Below are 14929 nucleotides of genomic sequence, written 5' to 3' on the forward strand. Positions count from 1 at the left end.
GTTTTGGTCTCAGGACACTTGTACCCTGCTGCACGTTATCGAGAACCCCAAAGAGCTTTTATTTATGTGGGTTTCATTTTTCCACATTTACCATATTGGAAATGTACGCTGTGAAATGTTTAAAACATGTATTGATTCATTTAAAAAACAATAAACCCATTATATGTTTACATAAGTAACACTTAAAAAATGTTTATTTATGTTTGAGAGAGAGTGGGGGAGAGAATATCTAAAGTAAGCTCCCACAGACAGCAGATAGCCCCGTGTGGGGGCTGGAACTCATAAACTGTGAGATCATGACCTGAGCCGAAGTCAGATACTTAACCGACTGAGCCACCAGGCACCCCTATAGAAATAATATTTTTATGCAAAAAGTATATTTTCCACACACAAAAATTGCACGAGTAGTACTGTATTGTTTTACATGCAAATCTTTTTATTATTATTATTTTTAATGTTTTATTTATTTTTGAGAGAGAGAGACAGCATGAGCAGGGGAGGATCAGAGAGAGAGAGAGGGAGACACAGAATCCTAAGACAGGCTCCAGGCTCTGAGCTAGCTGTCAGCACAGAGCCCGATGCTGGGCTTGAACCCACCAACCACGAGATCATGACCTGAGCCAAAGCTGGAGGCTCATCCACCCAGGTGCCCATATGCAAATCTCTTTAATGTCTGTGTTAATTGGAAACAGCTAGATTCTCATATCTGCTGCATTTGATCTAGTGTTGAATGAAGTATATGAAGGAAATCTGGCCTTATAGATACTTAGTTGGAAAAGGAAAAAACATTTTAATAACCTTTTTAGATAGACTAAATGCAGAATCATGCTTTTAGTCAGTAGGAAAACATTGGTTCACTGGGTTATGCTGCTCTTCCAAATGCAGCCTCTCTCTTAAATGTTGGGAAGCTGCCAAACCTCACAGTGGCAGATACAAGTTTTCCAAAATTTTAATTTTCACAAAGTGTATCATTGGCAACAAATTCTGTCTATTGTTTCTTTCAAGGAACAGTCACACTCCTTTCATTTTTGAAAAAGTATCTGCCAAATATGCCAGTTTGAATAACCATAGTCTGTCTAATATCCTCAAGTAAAATGATTTTGAAAGATCCTCAGCTCAGGTCATGATCTCCTGTTTCATGAGACTGAGCGCCACATCCGGCTCTGTGCTGTCAGTATGGAGCCTGCTTTGGATTCTCTCCTTCCCTCCCTCCCTCTCTCTCTCTCCCTCTCTGAAAATAAATAAATAAGCATGAAAAAAATTTTTTTAAAGAAAGTAGAAAAACCAAGATACTCAACATCTTATTTTATTAGGGAATTGGAAATTAAAACAACAAGATAACTATTAGAATGGTTGAAATCCAAAGCACCACCAACAACTAGTGCTGGCAAAGATGTGGAGAAACGGGAACTCTACTTCATTGCTGGTAGGAATGCAACGTGGTATAGCCCCTTTGGAAAACAGTTGGGAATTTTCTTAAAAAACTAAACATGCTTTTACCATGCAATCCAGCAAGTGTGCTCCTTGGCTTTACCCAAATGAATAGAAAAATTATGCCCACACAAAAACTGCACACAAGTGTAAAGCAGCATTATGCATAATTGCCCAAACTTGGAAGGAACCAAGATGTCCTTCAATAGGTGAATGGATAAATAAACTGGCACAACCAAACAATGGAATATTCAGTAATACAATGAAACGAACTATTAAGCCACAGAAGGACCCCGGGGGAACCTTAAATTCATATCCCAAAGCGAAAGAAACCAATCTGAAAAGTCTATATCCGACATGACCCAAACTGATTACCCTGGAAAAAGCAAAACTGGTTTTAAGCCAAAAGATCAATGGTTGCCAGGAACTGGGGGGAGGAAGGGAGGGATTAATAGGTGGAGCACAGGGGGTTTCCAGAGAAGTGAAACTATTCTGTGTGATACTGTAATGGTATCATGGTGCCTACATGTCATTATACATTTGTCAAAACCCATAGAATGTGAACCTTAATTAAACTATGGACTTCATTAATACTAATGTATCAATATTAGTTCATTAATTGTGACAAATATACTACGCTAATGCAAGATGTTAATAATGGGAGAAAATGGGAGAGGGCTAAGTGGTGTATGGGAGCTGTCTGTATTGAGACAAAAAATAAATTCTTTTAATTTTAAAACATTGCTTCAGCTCACATTTTAACTACACAAGTGATTTATGAGTTCAAGCCCCATGCTGACAGTGTGGAGCCTACCTGGGATTCCTTTTCTCCCTCTTTCTCTGCCCTTTCCCCATGTGTGTGTGCGCGCGCATGCCCAAGTGCACGCACACACACACACTCTCTCTCAAAATAAACTTTTTAAAAATATTTTTAATGTTTATTTTTGAGAGAGAGAGATACAGAGTGTGAGTGGGCAAGGGTAGAGAGAGAGGGAGACATAGAATCTGAAGCAGACTCCAGGCTCCAAGCTGTCACCACAGAGCCCAACATGGGGTTCAAATCCATGAACTGCAAGTTCATGACCTGAGTTGAAGTCGGACGCTTAACCGACTGAGCCACCCAGGTGCCCCTCAAAATAAACTTAAAAAAATGTGTACTGCTTCATTAGGGATGTCCCTAATTGAAAATGGCACTTTTTGAAAATTGCAGGGCACAGCAGGGAGTAATACAATGACTAGCACTACAGTTTGGTGCCTCATTCCTGCTAAGTTGCCAACAGTTTTATTACCCACGGTTGCCTTTGCATCATCAGTGCAAACTGCTTTTGTATCAGTGCAAATGACAACACAGTTAAAAGGACAAATAATGTATCCATATTATTATACAGGTAGCTTTGTCCTTGAAGACCCCGGGGGTTCACGGACCACGTGTTGAGAACCATTATCCTAAAGGGAAGGCATGTAGATGTAAACGTAGGGATGACTAGGGACAGATGTGTTTGGCAGGTAGAATCACTGTGCTAACTGTTCTGCTGCTAAGGGTCTGGCCCACGTCTAGGTTATCCTAACAGACAAGGTAGGCCAAGTCACTCTGAAAGCCATTGATCTCTTTAGGGGATGAATCTCTTAATCTGCTGTCAGCCCCAGTCTAGATGAATTCAGTATGGGTTGAAAAGTCTGGGCTAGCTCTTCTATGACCACTCTCAAAATTAGATGGTTCCATTAAATCCAGCACTTATGGTCTATTATGTGACAAGAACTGTACAGGTTACAGAGAAAGACACAAATTAATAAGCTGTGACCCCTGTCCTCTTCCTTGAAGACAAGGAAACATAATAATAAAAGAATATAGAAATAATGGGTAATAGAATATATAAAATTCTTTTTTTTAATTTTTTTAATGTTTTATTTATTTTTGATACAGAGAGAGACAGAGCATGAGAGGGGGAGGGGCAGAGAGAGAAGGAGACACAGAACTGGAAGCAGCTCCAGGCTCCGAGCTAGCTGTCAGCACAGAGCCTGACGCGGGGCTCGAACCCATGAACGTGAGATCTGACCTGAGCTGAAGCCGGAGGCTTAACCGACTGAGCCACCCAGGCGCCCCTATAATTCTTTATATTTTTAAAAGTTTATTTATTTTGAGAGAGAACATTCACACACAGGAGCAGAGAGAGGAAGAAAGAGAATCCCAAGAAGCCTCCAGCACAGAGCCCAATGTGGGCTTGATTCCATGAAGCGTGAGATCATGACATGAGCCAAAATTAAGAATCAGAAGCTTACCATACTGAACCACCCAGGCACCCCTATAAAGTCCTAAGTATTGACTGAGGCTTCAAGTGCTGTGGGAACACTGAGGAGGAAATGAATTATGACTGGAGAACTCAGGAAAATTTTCTGAAAACTTGAGCTGGACTTTGAAGGATGAGTATAATTTTGAGAGGAGAGAGGGAGATCAAAAGTTCTTAGTAGTCTTGGGTGAATGAAGCATTCTGGGTAAGAGAAGTACAGCTAATAAATGAGCCGTGGTGAATCAATACCTCTCCACTCCATGATTTTAACTTGTTTTTGTTGAAGGGGTTGATTTCCAGTTTATCCTTTGGGACCAGTATACAAAGACTCATGCCATTTGGCATCCATTTATCCATAAAATGGTCCAACATCTAGGAAAGAGATTTCTTCATGAGTCATTTCTAATACAAATTATCTTTTTTTTAAGTTTATTTATATTTTTATTTTTTAAATATTTTTTATTTATTTTTGAGAGACAGAGAGAGACAGCGGGAGCAAGGGAGAGTCAGAGAGAGAGGGAGATACAGAATCTGAAGCAGGCTCCAGGCTCTGAGCTAGCTGTCAGCACAGAGCCCAATGTGGGGCTCGAACCCACGAACCGTGAGATCATGACCTGAGCCAAAGCCGGACGCTCAACCGACTGAGCCACCCAGGCGCCCCACAAATTATCTTTTTATATGCACTGGAGAGAAAGAATCCCTCTTTCAGATCTCTTGATGCATTACCCCAAACATTTAGTGAGTGCCTACTATGCTTATGGCATATATTTTTTTCTACAAGGGTACCAAAATAAAGACATAGCCCCTGCTTTCATAGAAGTTAAAATCTTGGAGGAGTGTGTATACAGCTAATGGCAAAGCATATTATAGATTCTATAAAAACTAAAATGTAAGAAGAGGAAGAAGTTAACTTCAGCGGGGAAATCTTGAAGGCTTCATGCAAGCAATGTCTTAAATATGAATAGACTTAGTGATGAGTGAAGCAGAATATTCGCTCGTCATGAGAAAAGTCTTCTTGAGCAAAGATATAAAAGGGGATGTCCCTAATTGGGGTGGCTCAGTCACTTGGGCATCTGACTTTCCGCTTATCATGATCTCACAGTTTGTGGGTTCCAGCCTCGCCTCAGGCTCTGTGCTGACAGCTCAGAGCCTAGAGCCTGCTTCAGATTCTGTGTCTCCCTACCCCCACCCTTTCTCTCTCACTTTCCCTCTCTGCCCCTCCTCCACTCGCACTCTGTCTCTCTCAAAAATAAATTTTAAAAAAGTTTTAAAAAGGGCGGTGGTGGGTTTGAAGAAGGAAACATAATTTGGTATGATTGGGGGGACTGGGAGGTGAGTCTCATGGGAGATAAGCTTTGAAAAGCAGGTTAAAAAGAATCTTGGGATGCCAAACAGAGAACTTTGGGCTTTACTCTGGGAACTGGGTAGAGCATACTTAAATCTGAGTTTTGGGAAGATAACAAGCAGCCCTGTGAGGAATGGATGGGAAAAGAAGGGTCAATTTGGAGGTGAACGGAACTGTCTAGAGAGGAGATAATACTGGCATTACCTAGGAAGCAGGAGCTGGTGTGGAAAGGAGAGAGCCGGTAGAGAGATGTGACCAAGATAGAATCAAGACTTAGTGATGTCCCATTGTGGGTCTAGGATGGTTTAGGGATCCCTAGCTTCGGAAACTGGTAGAATGGAAGTACTACTACCCAGCAGGAGGAAAATGGGGAAAAGACCAAGGGTTTGATTTGACTGTCTGGGGTGTCTGTGGAGAGGGCATTGGAGAGGCAGTCACAGCAATTAAGAACAAGGTCAGGGCTGGAGATACAGATCTGGGGACCATCCAAAAATTACGGCTGCAAACATACACATTGTACTTCCCTAGGGAGGCCAGGGTTTCAACCTTAGCACTATTGACGTTGTGGTCTATATACTTCTTTGTTGTGAGAGGGCTGTAAGAAATTTAGCATCCTTGGCCTCTGCCCACTGGATGCCAGTGGCACATTCCCTCAGTTGCAGCAACCTGAGATGTATCCAGATGTTGTTAAATATCCCTTGGAGGGCAAAATCAGCCTCACAGAGGACTATTGCTCCAGGAGAGTGCAGAGTCAGAAGTGGACATGGCCAAGGGCAGAACCTTCTGATTCTAAGGTCATAATCAGAAGGAAGAAAACACATTAGAAACAATGGAGGGAGGTGACTGTGTCACAAATGGGGTGGCCAGCAGCATAACAGTCTAGAAAGGGGTTTGGAGACAAAAGAGGCCTTGGCAGTGGTGAGAGCTTTATGATCCTTCAGGAAGCAATTCCAGTTGTGCCTCCTGAATGTGCCATTTCCTTATTTTCTAGCCTTTCCCCAGGGGAGTAAACTACCTATTTGGGCCATAAATAAGACTGGCACAGAAGTCAGTGCACCCCCAAAGTTTGCCTGGTTGCTTTGCAGACTGTTAACTATTCATCTTACACTATTTTCTCATTCTATTTTCTCTATTAGTCTCTTTTTTCATTTATAAAGTGATTTAGTAGAAATATAGAGACATATATTCATATCATTTAATCCTAATAATAACCCTGCAAAGCACCTTCATTCTTCTTTCCATCTTGCAGACAAGGAAGCTGAAGCTCCCGGAGGGGAAGTGGCTTCCCAACACTACACAGTCAAGGAGTAGGAGAGCCGATGCCCAAATTTTCTGATCACACAGGGACTGAGAACACTCATCACACCGTGAGTGCTTCTTTGGCTGCCACTCCTACCACCTAGCAATTTTCTTTGCAAAGTGACTGATACTCCATTTCTCTTGGAAAGAGCCTTCTTTAACTGTAAAGCGATCAACAACTTGTTTCTCTTCTTGCACCCTGCCCATAGTATTATTTCTTCTTCTTTTTCTTTTCTTTCTTTCTTCTCCTTTTTTTTAAAGTAAGTTCTAGGCCCAATGTGGGGCTTGAACTCATGACCTCAGATCAAGAGCCACATGCTTTTCTCACTGAGCCAGCCAGGCACTCCCCCACCCCATAGTACCATTTCTGCTCGTGTGCATTGTCTGGTGCCTTACCGAGTGTCTCATCCTGTGAGGGCATTAGCAAGGTGGTCTTCTGCTGATGGGGGCACTGTGATGCTTGCACAGGTGAGGCCAAGCCTGCGGGGATCCTGCATGGGGAAGAGGAGGGTGGAACAGTTTGCATTCCCAACTTCTGGGCCCTAGAGAATCTCCCTATTGGGTTGCTGGGTCTAGGCCCAACGGTCAGCTCCCTCAGGGACATCAATGTATATCCAAGGCTGGCAGTGGCATACTAGACCCCAGTCACTCCTCAACTACTGTAACCTTGATTTCTACCCTGGACCAATCCTTCATTTCTTTCTGCTCTCCTTGGATATTCTACTCTGGCCCTTTGTTTCTTGGCACCTTTCATGTTCCCTATCGACCATTGCACTTAGCATTTGGATTATTTTTTTTGGGAGACAGAGGGCGCAAGTGAGCTAGGGAATACGGAGAATCCTGGGAGGGGCAGAGAGAGAGAGAGAGAGAGAGAGAGAAAGACGGAGAAGGGGAACTCATCCAAAGCAGGGCTCTGGCTCACCCGAAGAAGTGGGGCTCGTGCACATCCGAGGCGGGACTATAACTTATGAACCATGAGATCATGACCTGAGCCAAAGTCAAATGCTTAAGTGACTGAGCCACCCAGGCACTCTGGAATTCTTAATAATAGTAATCACAATAGCCACCATTTACTGAGAGTTTTTTCAGTGCCAGGCACAGACAGTGAGGTAACTGAGCCTAGAGATGTCACACAAGTTTATCTAAGGTCACACAAATGTTAAGGTATGGATCTGTATGTCTAATAGAAATACAATTTGAGGGGCGCCTGGATGGCTCAGTTGGTTAAGCGTCCAGCTTTGGCTCAGGTCATGATCTCACGGTTTGTGGGTTTGAGCCCCGCGTCAGGTTCTGTGCTGACAGCTAGCTCAGCTAGCCTGTCTTCAGATTCTGTATCTCCCTCTCTCTCTCTGACCCTCCCCTGCCCACACTGTCTCTGTCTCTCAAAAATAAATAAAAAACATAAAAAAAAAGAAATACAATTTGAGCCACATTTGTAATTTAAAATTTTCTACTGGCCAAAGTAAAAGAAAAGAAACAAGTGAAATTAATTGTATTAATTTTTCAAATTCAACTCCATATACTACATTACTTCAACATGTCGTCAGTATGTAAAATGACTAATGAGATATTTACATTCTTTTTTGCATAATAACTCTTTGAAATACAGAGTGTACTTTACTCTTACATCACTTCTCAGATCACTTTAATTTTTTTAATGTTTATTTGTTTTATATTTGAGAGAGCAAGGGAGGGGCAGAGAGACAGAGACAGAGAATCTGAAACAAACTCCACACTATCAGGGCTTTGCCTGAGGATGTGGGGCTCAAATACATGAGCCATGAGATAGTGACCTGATCCAAAATCAACCAACTGAGCCACCCAGGGGCCCCTCACTTCTCAGTTCAGATTAGCCATAGTTCAAATACGATGTTCATAGTATACAGTACATAGTACTATGTGGATAGTTCAACAGCCACATGTGGTCAGTGGCTACTGTACTGGGCAGCACAAGCACGGATCAAGGATTCTGACCCCATTTTATAGCCTTTCTAAGTATGGTGAAAGCAAGCTGGTACTGTCCACCGAAATTCGGGTTTGCAAAATATAATAATCTTATCTAAATTGGGATAAGATTTCATTATAAAGTAGAAAAGAGTATCTGAAAACAGAGGTCCAAAATTTGTTAAATGTTTTTTAAAAAGCATGTGTTAGGGGCACCTGGGTGGCTCAGTCAGTTAAGTGTTCGACTTGGGCTCGGGTCATGATCTCAGTGGGTCATGGGTTTAAGCCCTGTGTCAGGCTCTGTGCTGACTGCTAGCTCAGAGCCTGGAGCCTGTCTTCAGATTGTTTATCTCCCTATCTCTCTGACCCTCCCTTCCTTAGCTATCTCTGTCTCAAAAATAAATAAAACATTAAAATCATTTTTTTTAAGCATGTGTTAGAGAAGCTGACATTTCCCTCTTAGAACTGATAGTTCTGGATGGGACAGGAATGTTTGTTCCCTTTTGCGTGACCCTGTTATTGTTCTGTCTTGATAAATACCATTCAGGAAGACTGAATTTTCTCTGGCCTGGAGCCAGGTGGTGGAAAAATCCTTTGCTCTGGGGCCCTTCTCTGGTCCATAGGGCAGGCATCTGACCATTTCTGACTCGCCTCACCAACACTTCATGGTGGCTCCTGAAGGCATTGTTGAACTCTGGGAGGAAAGAAGAGGTTGGTAAACCATCATTTCCTGGTTCCGACAGTGGATAGTCCTTTGCTCTGGACACTGTGCCAGGCACGCTGCATGTGCTATCCTTTTATACCTCCCTATCATCCTCTGACATCAGCATCAGCACCTGCAAAACCCAGAGAGGTGAAGAGGTTCACTCAGGGTCACACAGCTAATAACCCAGAGCTTTCTGACACCACAGACCAAGATCACAGCATTCCAGACTCTGGAGGTTTTAATACTCTCTGACTACCCATGAACATGGGAACAAGGGTTGCCAGCAAGAAATTTTCATATGTGTGTTCTGTTTCTATGTTAACTAGCCTTGACAGGGTGCTTAAGGTTGATTTCAGTCTCAGATTTGGGGTCAGATATTCAGGAAAAGAAAAAAAGAAGGAAAGAAAGGAAGAAGGAAGGAAGGAAGGAAGGAAGGAAGGAAGGAAGGAAGGAAGGAAGGAAGGAAGGAAGGAGAGAAAAAGAAAGAAAGAACGAACGAAAGAAAAAAGGAGACAGTTTCCCTTTTGTATCTGGAGGTCCAGCCTCAGGAAACCTAGGAGGGCTGCTTGATCTTCCTTTTCTTGTTCCTGATGAGTTAGAAGACCTTTAGTGCCCAGGAGCCCTGTTGCTTTAAGCCTAAGCCCTGCTTTGGGAGGAGACTGGGAGGGCAGTGGAGGGCGCCCGCCTACCTGGGGGAACCTGCCGGAGGTGAGGCTGGAGCGGCTCGGGATGCGAGGAGGGCGGGGGCAGGCTGAAAGTTGGAGCAAGCAGGAAGTGAACCGAGGGCCGCCCGGGAGGAAACAGACTAGGCGGGTTTGCCGCTGACAGGCCCGAGCCGCTTGGAGACATGGTGAGCAAGCTGGGAACTAGGAAGGGGCTGATTCAGAGACGGGCCAGAGTGGGCCGGGGGCTGGGGATGGGAGAGTTCGGCGGCAGAGTCGGAGGGGCTGGGCCAGGGCTGACCGTGGCCTCTCTGCTTTGACAACTTGGCCGCAGAAAGTTCGGAGCTGCCTGGGCGGGTGTTCCTGCTCCTCCTCTACTCCCTCTCCTGACCTCTGTGCTGGCCTGGAGCGGGGTTTCGGTGGGGGTGGGGGATCCGAATTCCAGGCGGGGAGTTGCGGAGAAGCCTTTCATCTCCAGCTCCAGCCCTCCCGCCGAGTGTTGTGACACCCCTGGGCAGCACCTCTGAAGTTCTCAGCGCGGATTCCAGCCCTGCGGCAGAGGCCCCCTCCCAACCACCCCTCGCCTTTCACTTTATCCCTATACCGAAACCCCTGGAATCTGTCTCTCAGCTGAGTCTGAACTATCAGCCCCCTCTCTGTAAACGTGAGGAAGAAAATTAAGGGTTTGTGAAAGAACCTAAATTCGGTTTTCTGTGATAATCCATCTAGTTTGGACCCAGGCTCCTGGCCTATTTCAAGAGGCCTAGTGGGTCAGGGAGGGAGGAGCTTCATAATGGTTTTCCCTAGCTGTTCAAAAACCTTATCATCAGCCAGGGCAGATGGGCCCTCCATTTCCCCCAACACCCGGGTTGCTGTTTTTATTGAATATCTGCTTAAGCAGGCAGGCAGTTGTGCCTTGGGGCCTGCGCATGGTGCTGTGTGGTAGGGAAAGCAGAAGTTTGTGACGCAATGACTCTCCCTCATGGGGCCTGGTGTGGGACCTGGAGCCTGGGTGCTGTTGCTCTAGGTCACAGCACTTAGGCTGGAGGCCTGGGGCCTGAGCTTCTCTCCTGCTGCTGCCTTGCAGGGAGGGGGGATTGTGCTGGTCCAGGGTGTTCTGCTGGGCAGCTCACGTATTTGTCACGAGGACCCTTTGGGGTGGGTTTCTACTTTGTGAGACACCAGCTCAGCAGTTCCCTCTGACCCCATCTGAGGAGTAAGGATTTAGTGCTGGGTTTCTTTTCCTCATCAGGGGGCCCTGAGAACCTGAAAAGAAATTTGATCTAGTCTCTCTAGCATTAGCACTCACCTTCTGAGACTTAACAATGCATTTATTTTTGATCACATGAGTAATACGTGAAATCATTCACTTTGTAAACAGTTCAAGCATTAAAAAAAGCTAAAGTCCATCTTAGGCCTTCTCCTCCTCTGGCCTCTGAGGCTGAGTCTCAGTTCCTCCACTGCTTGACCTAATTAACCCCTGTGTTGCTGCCCAGGAGGAGGCCAGTGGAGGTGGAGGAAATGACCGTGTGCGGAACCTGCAGAGTGAGGTGGAAGGAGTCAAGAATATCATGACCCAGAATGTGGAGCGAATCCTGGCCCGAGGAGAAAACCTGGACCATCTCCGCAACAAGACAGAGGATCTGGAAGCCACAGTGAGATGGGGAGCCCCCTGGGGGGAAGGAAGAGAGAGTGGGGAGGACTGTTGAGGTTTGGGGGCGTTGGTGGTGTTGGAGGCACAATGAATACGAAGGAGGTCTGCCCTTTCACTTGTTTTGGGAATTGTTGAGCAAGTCCTCAGTTCTGATTCTGCTCTATTCCACTGACTGCGACTGGGATCTAGGGAAGGGGTCCGTCCAATGACTGGGGAGGGTGGACGGGGCGGGACTCTTGGAGGCATTTCCTGAGACAAACAGATGGCCCCTGTCAGCCCTTGCATTCTTCAGCTTCTCTCCCACGAAACTTCAGCTTCTCTTTGAAGGCTTTCCTTGACAATCATTTGGACCTGACCTCCCCAGGGCAAAAATATTGGCTCTGGAAAATCCTCCTAGGGCCTTTGGCCTTCTCTGGGGGTTATTAGGCAGGGGGCGGAAGACTGCAGGAGTTTTGCTGAGTCTGCTTTAAAAAGATGAGCAGTGAAATTCTTTGATCAAAGAGTCCTCTGCTAACTGAAGGCTAGAATAATATCTCCCACACATCTTGCTAGACCTCATTCCTCTCTCTCTCCAGCCAGCTGCTCAGGGAGGGAGTAACTCTAACGAAGTAACTCCAGTAAAGGCTGGAGCCTAGGGCTCCATGTCCACAGGGAAAGCCTGGCCGTGGCTTTCTGAGTCCTGGGCCCTGGGCATAATCTTGGAAATAGGTCGTTTGCCAACCTGGGACTTGGTGTTTCTCTCCGTAGCCTAATCTGGGGAGCATGGCCCAGGAAAACTTAATTTCTGCAACTTGAGTTGAGGAGAAAGAGCAGTTTCTTTCACTTCCAGCCTCCATCCTGCGCTGGCCCACCCTCCAGCTTCAGCCATCCCCTTGGGGTAGGGGGTCATGGATCCAGGGAGATGTGACCATCTGGAGCTTGCACCCCTTGGCCCCAGTGTGTGCCCTCCTAAGGTGGATCGTGCAGACAGTGTTGCACCCCTGGATGTGAGCAGAGGCTCCTCCGTGTACATGATGGTGCAGGGTAGGAAGAGAAGAGGGAAAGCAGGGGGCCAAAGGGAGCCCAGGAACTCTAAATTTGAGCCTGGCCCACCAATTGTCATGAAGGTAATAGGACAGAACATTTATTGTTAACAGTCTGTTACCTCAACTGATCACTTAAGTATTTAGATGTGTGGGGTGTGGGCCTCTGTTCCAGTGGGGGGGTGCACTGGTTCACTCTGCCTTATCCCCCAACAGTCGGAGCACTTCAAGACCACGTCACAGAAGGTGGCTCGGAAGTTCTGGTGGAAGAACGTGAAGATGATTGTCCTCATCTGTGTGGTTGTTTTTATCATCATCCTCCTCATCGTGCTCTTTGCCACCCATGCCATCCCAACTTAGGGAGCCCCTCCCCCATCCTCCTCTTCAGGGCAGCCCTCCAGAGTGGGTGCCAAGAAGGGCCCTCTCTCCCATCCTCCGCAGGGAATGCTGCTCTGTCCACCTGCCCCTCACTCTGAGGCCCCGCTGCCATACTGTCTGCTCCAGGGAGCACCTCGGTCCCCCGGAAGGAGAGAGCCGGACTGTGGCTGTGTTTCATGGGTCCTCAGAGTTGGTTGGAGAGACACCTGGAAGGCCCAGCATGTGGCTGGGAAACTGATGGTGGCCGGTGGGCAATAAAAGACCTTTCAGTATTCCTACACCTGTGAGGTAATTTCTCCCTTTCCATTTTGTCTTTCGCCCTTCTATTTCTTTTCCCCCTGGAGTCCCCTTCTGGCTGAGATTCTCCTATTTGAGGTCCAAGTGGTTGGAGGGGTAGAGAGTGTATGTTTGGAGAAGAAAGATGGAGCCTCCTCATTCTTCTCGATTATCTATTCATTGTTACCGGTCTCAAGGACCAGAATTTTCTGAGGGTCTTGGCAAATGGAAAATTCAAAATCATTTTAGGGTGGTATGCAGGACTCCTAAGTGTCCATCTTGGGTCTTGCCATGCTCCTTTATTACTTTTCTGCTGGAAGTGTTAGCCGAGACCACCTGAGGGTCTCTCCTGTCCTTGCTATCTCTCTTCCGTGGCCCTGTTGCAGTCTAGAGTGAGGGGTTGGAGGAACTGGGCTGCTCTTCCTTCTCTTTGGTTCTTCGAAGTTCTTCTTCTTCTTTTTTTTTTTTTTAAAAGTAATCTCTACAACCCAGCATGGGGCTTGTCCTCACAACCGCAAGATCAAGAGTCACGTGCTCTTCCGACTGAGCCAGCTGGGTGCCCCTGGTTCTACAAAATTCTATTTGTCTTTTGTCTGCCCCTGCCCTTTTGGGACCTGGCAGGGCCTCTGGGTCTCAGCTGAGGGGGCAAGCATCTCTCCCCATGTCTCGTGGTTGGGCCCAGGCAGTGTCACAGGATGGGGCCTATGGCCCTCCTTCCCCTCCAAGTACAATGGGGCTCTTTGTCTTTGGACTTCCCTCCTCCCCACCAGGTTCCACCTCATTGTCACTCTTTCCTCTGTCTTGGTTTGGGGAAAGGGTTCTTGTCATCTCTGTCCCTGTTTCTCCTCTGGGCTTTCCAGTTTTTTTTTTTTTTTAAACCTGTTTTGGGGAGGGAGTGTAGAAGGAACAGGGTTAGGAGACAGAATTTGGAACTCCTGCTGGCCTGAAAGCCAGGGAGGAAGGGAAAAAAAAAAAGGCACAGAAAAGCCCTCAGGGCAGTCTTTGTCCTCCTAGGTCAGACTACAGCCTTCCTCTCTCCTTGGGCCACTCCTGGATGCAAGGTCCACATACCTGGGGTGAAACCTCTTCCCTGGGACTCAGATTGCCCAGTGTGGGGCTGGGGGCTGTGCTCACAGGGGCTCAACCCTAGGAGGGAAACCCTCAACCTCCTTCCTCAAGAGGGGCCACAGTTGAAGTGTTGGAGGTGGCAGGGGGTGGGGTGGAGAACAGGCAGCTGTGACTTGCTTGCGACGGTGACGGGAGAGGCTGAGAATGGGTAGAGTCAGCTCAGGTAGGCTCTGGAGGGTTGGCCTTGCCTGTCTTCCGATTGAGGGGCAGGGTCATGAGGGCAGGGCTGCAGCTGCCCTTGTGGTGAAGAGGGAAATACAGAAAAGCCAGAACTAGCACTTTTCTTCACGGGGACCAGTTTTCTCTTTTAAGTGAGGCGCCGTTCACACAACATACATCGTATACGTTTACCTACAGTTGTAGCATAGAGCAGTGCCGGTTTAAAGTAGACAATTCAGCGGCAGGTGGTGCATTCACAGTGTTGATTGTGAATAAACTTTCTATTGTTTCACGACTTTCGGGGGGGAGTCGGTTTTTGGTGGAAGGCATTCCCCGCTCCGCCTGGCTGGCGCTTCGCGTTGTCTCTAGCACCGTGGCACCGGGACGGTTGCTAGTTGCGTGCGACGCCTCGGCTCCAGAGCCCACTTCGCTGGGCCCCCGACGTGGAGGGGGGTGTGCAGAGTGCAGAGCGAGCCCCGGGCTGCTCAGGCATAAGCGCCAGGTTCCGGGGGCAGAAACTGGGCCCGTCGCCGGCAGCTTTCGCTTTTCGTTGGTCTGGGTGCGGGCGCTGGGCAGGCGCGCCCCCCGCCCCCGCCGGCCGCGGCCCCGCCCCTCCGCTTCCTCCCGGGTGTGTGGC

The 14929-nt window shown here is 47.0% G+C and overlaps 1 protein-coding gene across 2 annotated transcripts; it reads left to right on the forward strand.

Annotated features, from left to right (window-relative positions):
• The first annotated feature begins 6366 nt into the window (after nt 1-6366).
• On the forward strand, nt 6367-13007 carry VAMP8 (vesicle associated membrane protein 8). Of its 2 annotated transcripts, none has more exons than XM_029937722.1 (3): nt 6367-6431; nt 11172-11330; nt 12568-13007. In XM_029937722.1, the coding sequence occupies exons 1-3, from the start codon at nt 6384-6386 to the stop codon at nt 12709-12711; spliced, it is 351 nt and encodes a 116-aa protein (XP_029793582.1). In that variant the 5' UTR covers nt 6367-6383; the 3' UTR covers nt 12712-13007. The 2 variants fall into 2 exon arrangements, with proteins under 2 accessions (XP_029793582.1, XP_029793583.1); XM_029937723.1 differs by lacking the exon at nt 6367-6431 and adding an exon at nt 9718-9863.
• Nucleotides 13008-14929: the final 1922 nt, after the last annotated feature.

This window comes from Suricata suricatta, chromosome 4 (genome assembly GCF_006229205.1).
Source record: "Suricata suricatta isolate VVHF042 chromosome 4, meerkat_22Aug2017_6uvM2_HiC, whole genome shotgun sequence".
Taxonomy (NCBI): Eukaryota; Metazoa; Chordata; class Mammalia; order Carnivora; family Herpestidae; genus Suricata; species Suricata suricatta.

Excerpts from the sequence above, each read along its gene's own strand:
- VAMP8 (XM_029937722.1), top strand. The coding sequence starts at position 6,384 with ATGCCCAAATTTTCTGATCACACAGGGACTGAGAACACTCATCACACC. Across the intron at positions 6,432-11,171 it reads CTGAGAACACTCATCACACC|GAGGAGGCCAGTGGAGGTGG; the intron begins GTGAGTGCTTCT and ends GTTGCTGCCCAG. Across the intron at positions 11,331-12,567 it reads CAGAGGATCTGGAAGCCACA|TCGGAGCACTTCAAGACCAC; the intron begins GTGAGATGGGGA and ends ATCCCCCAACAG.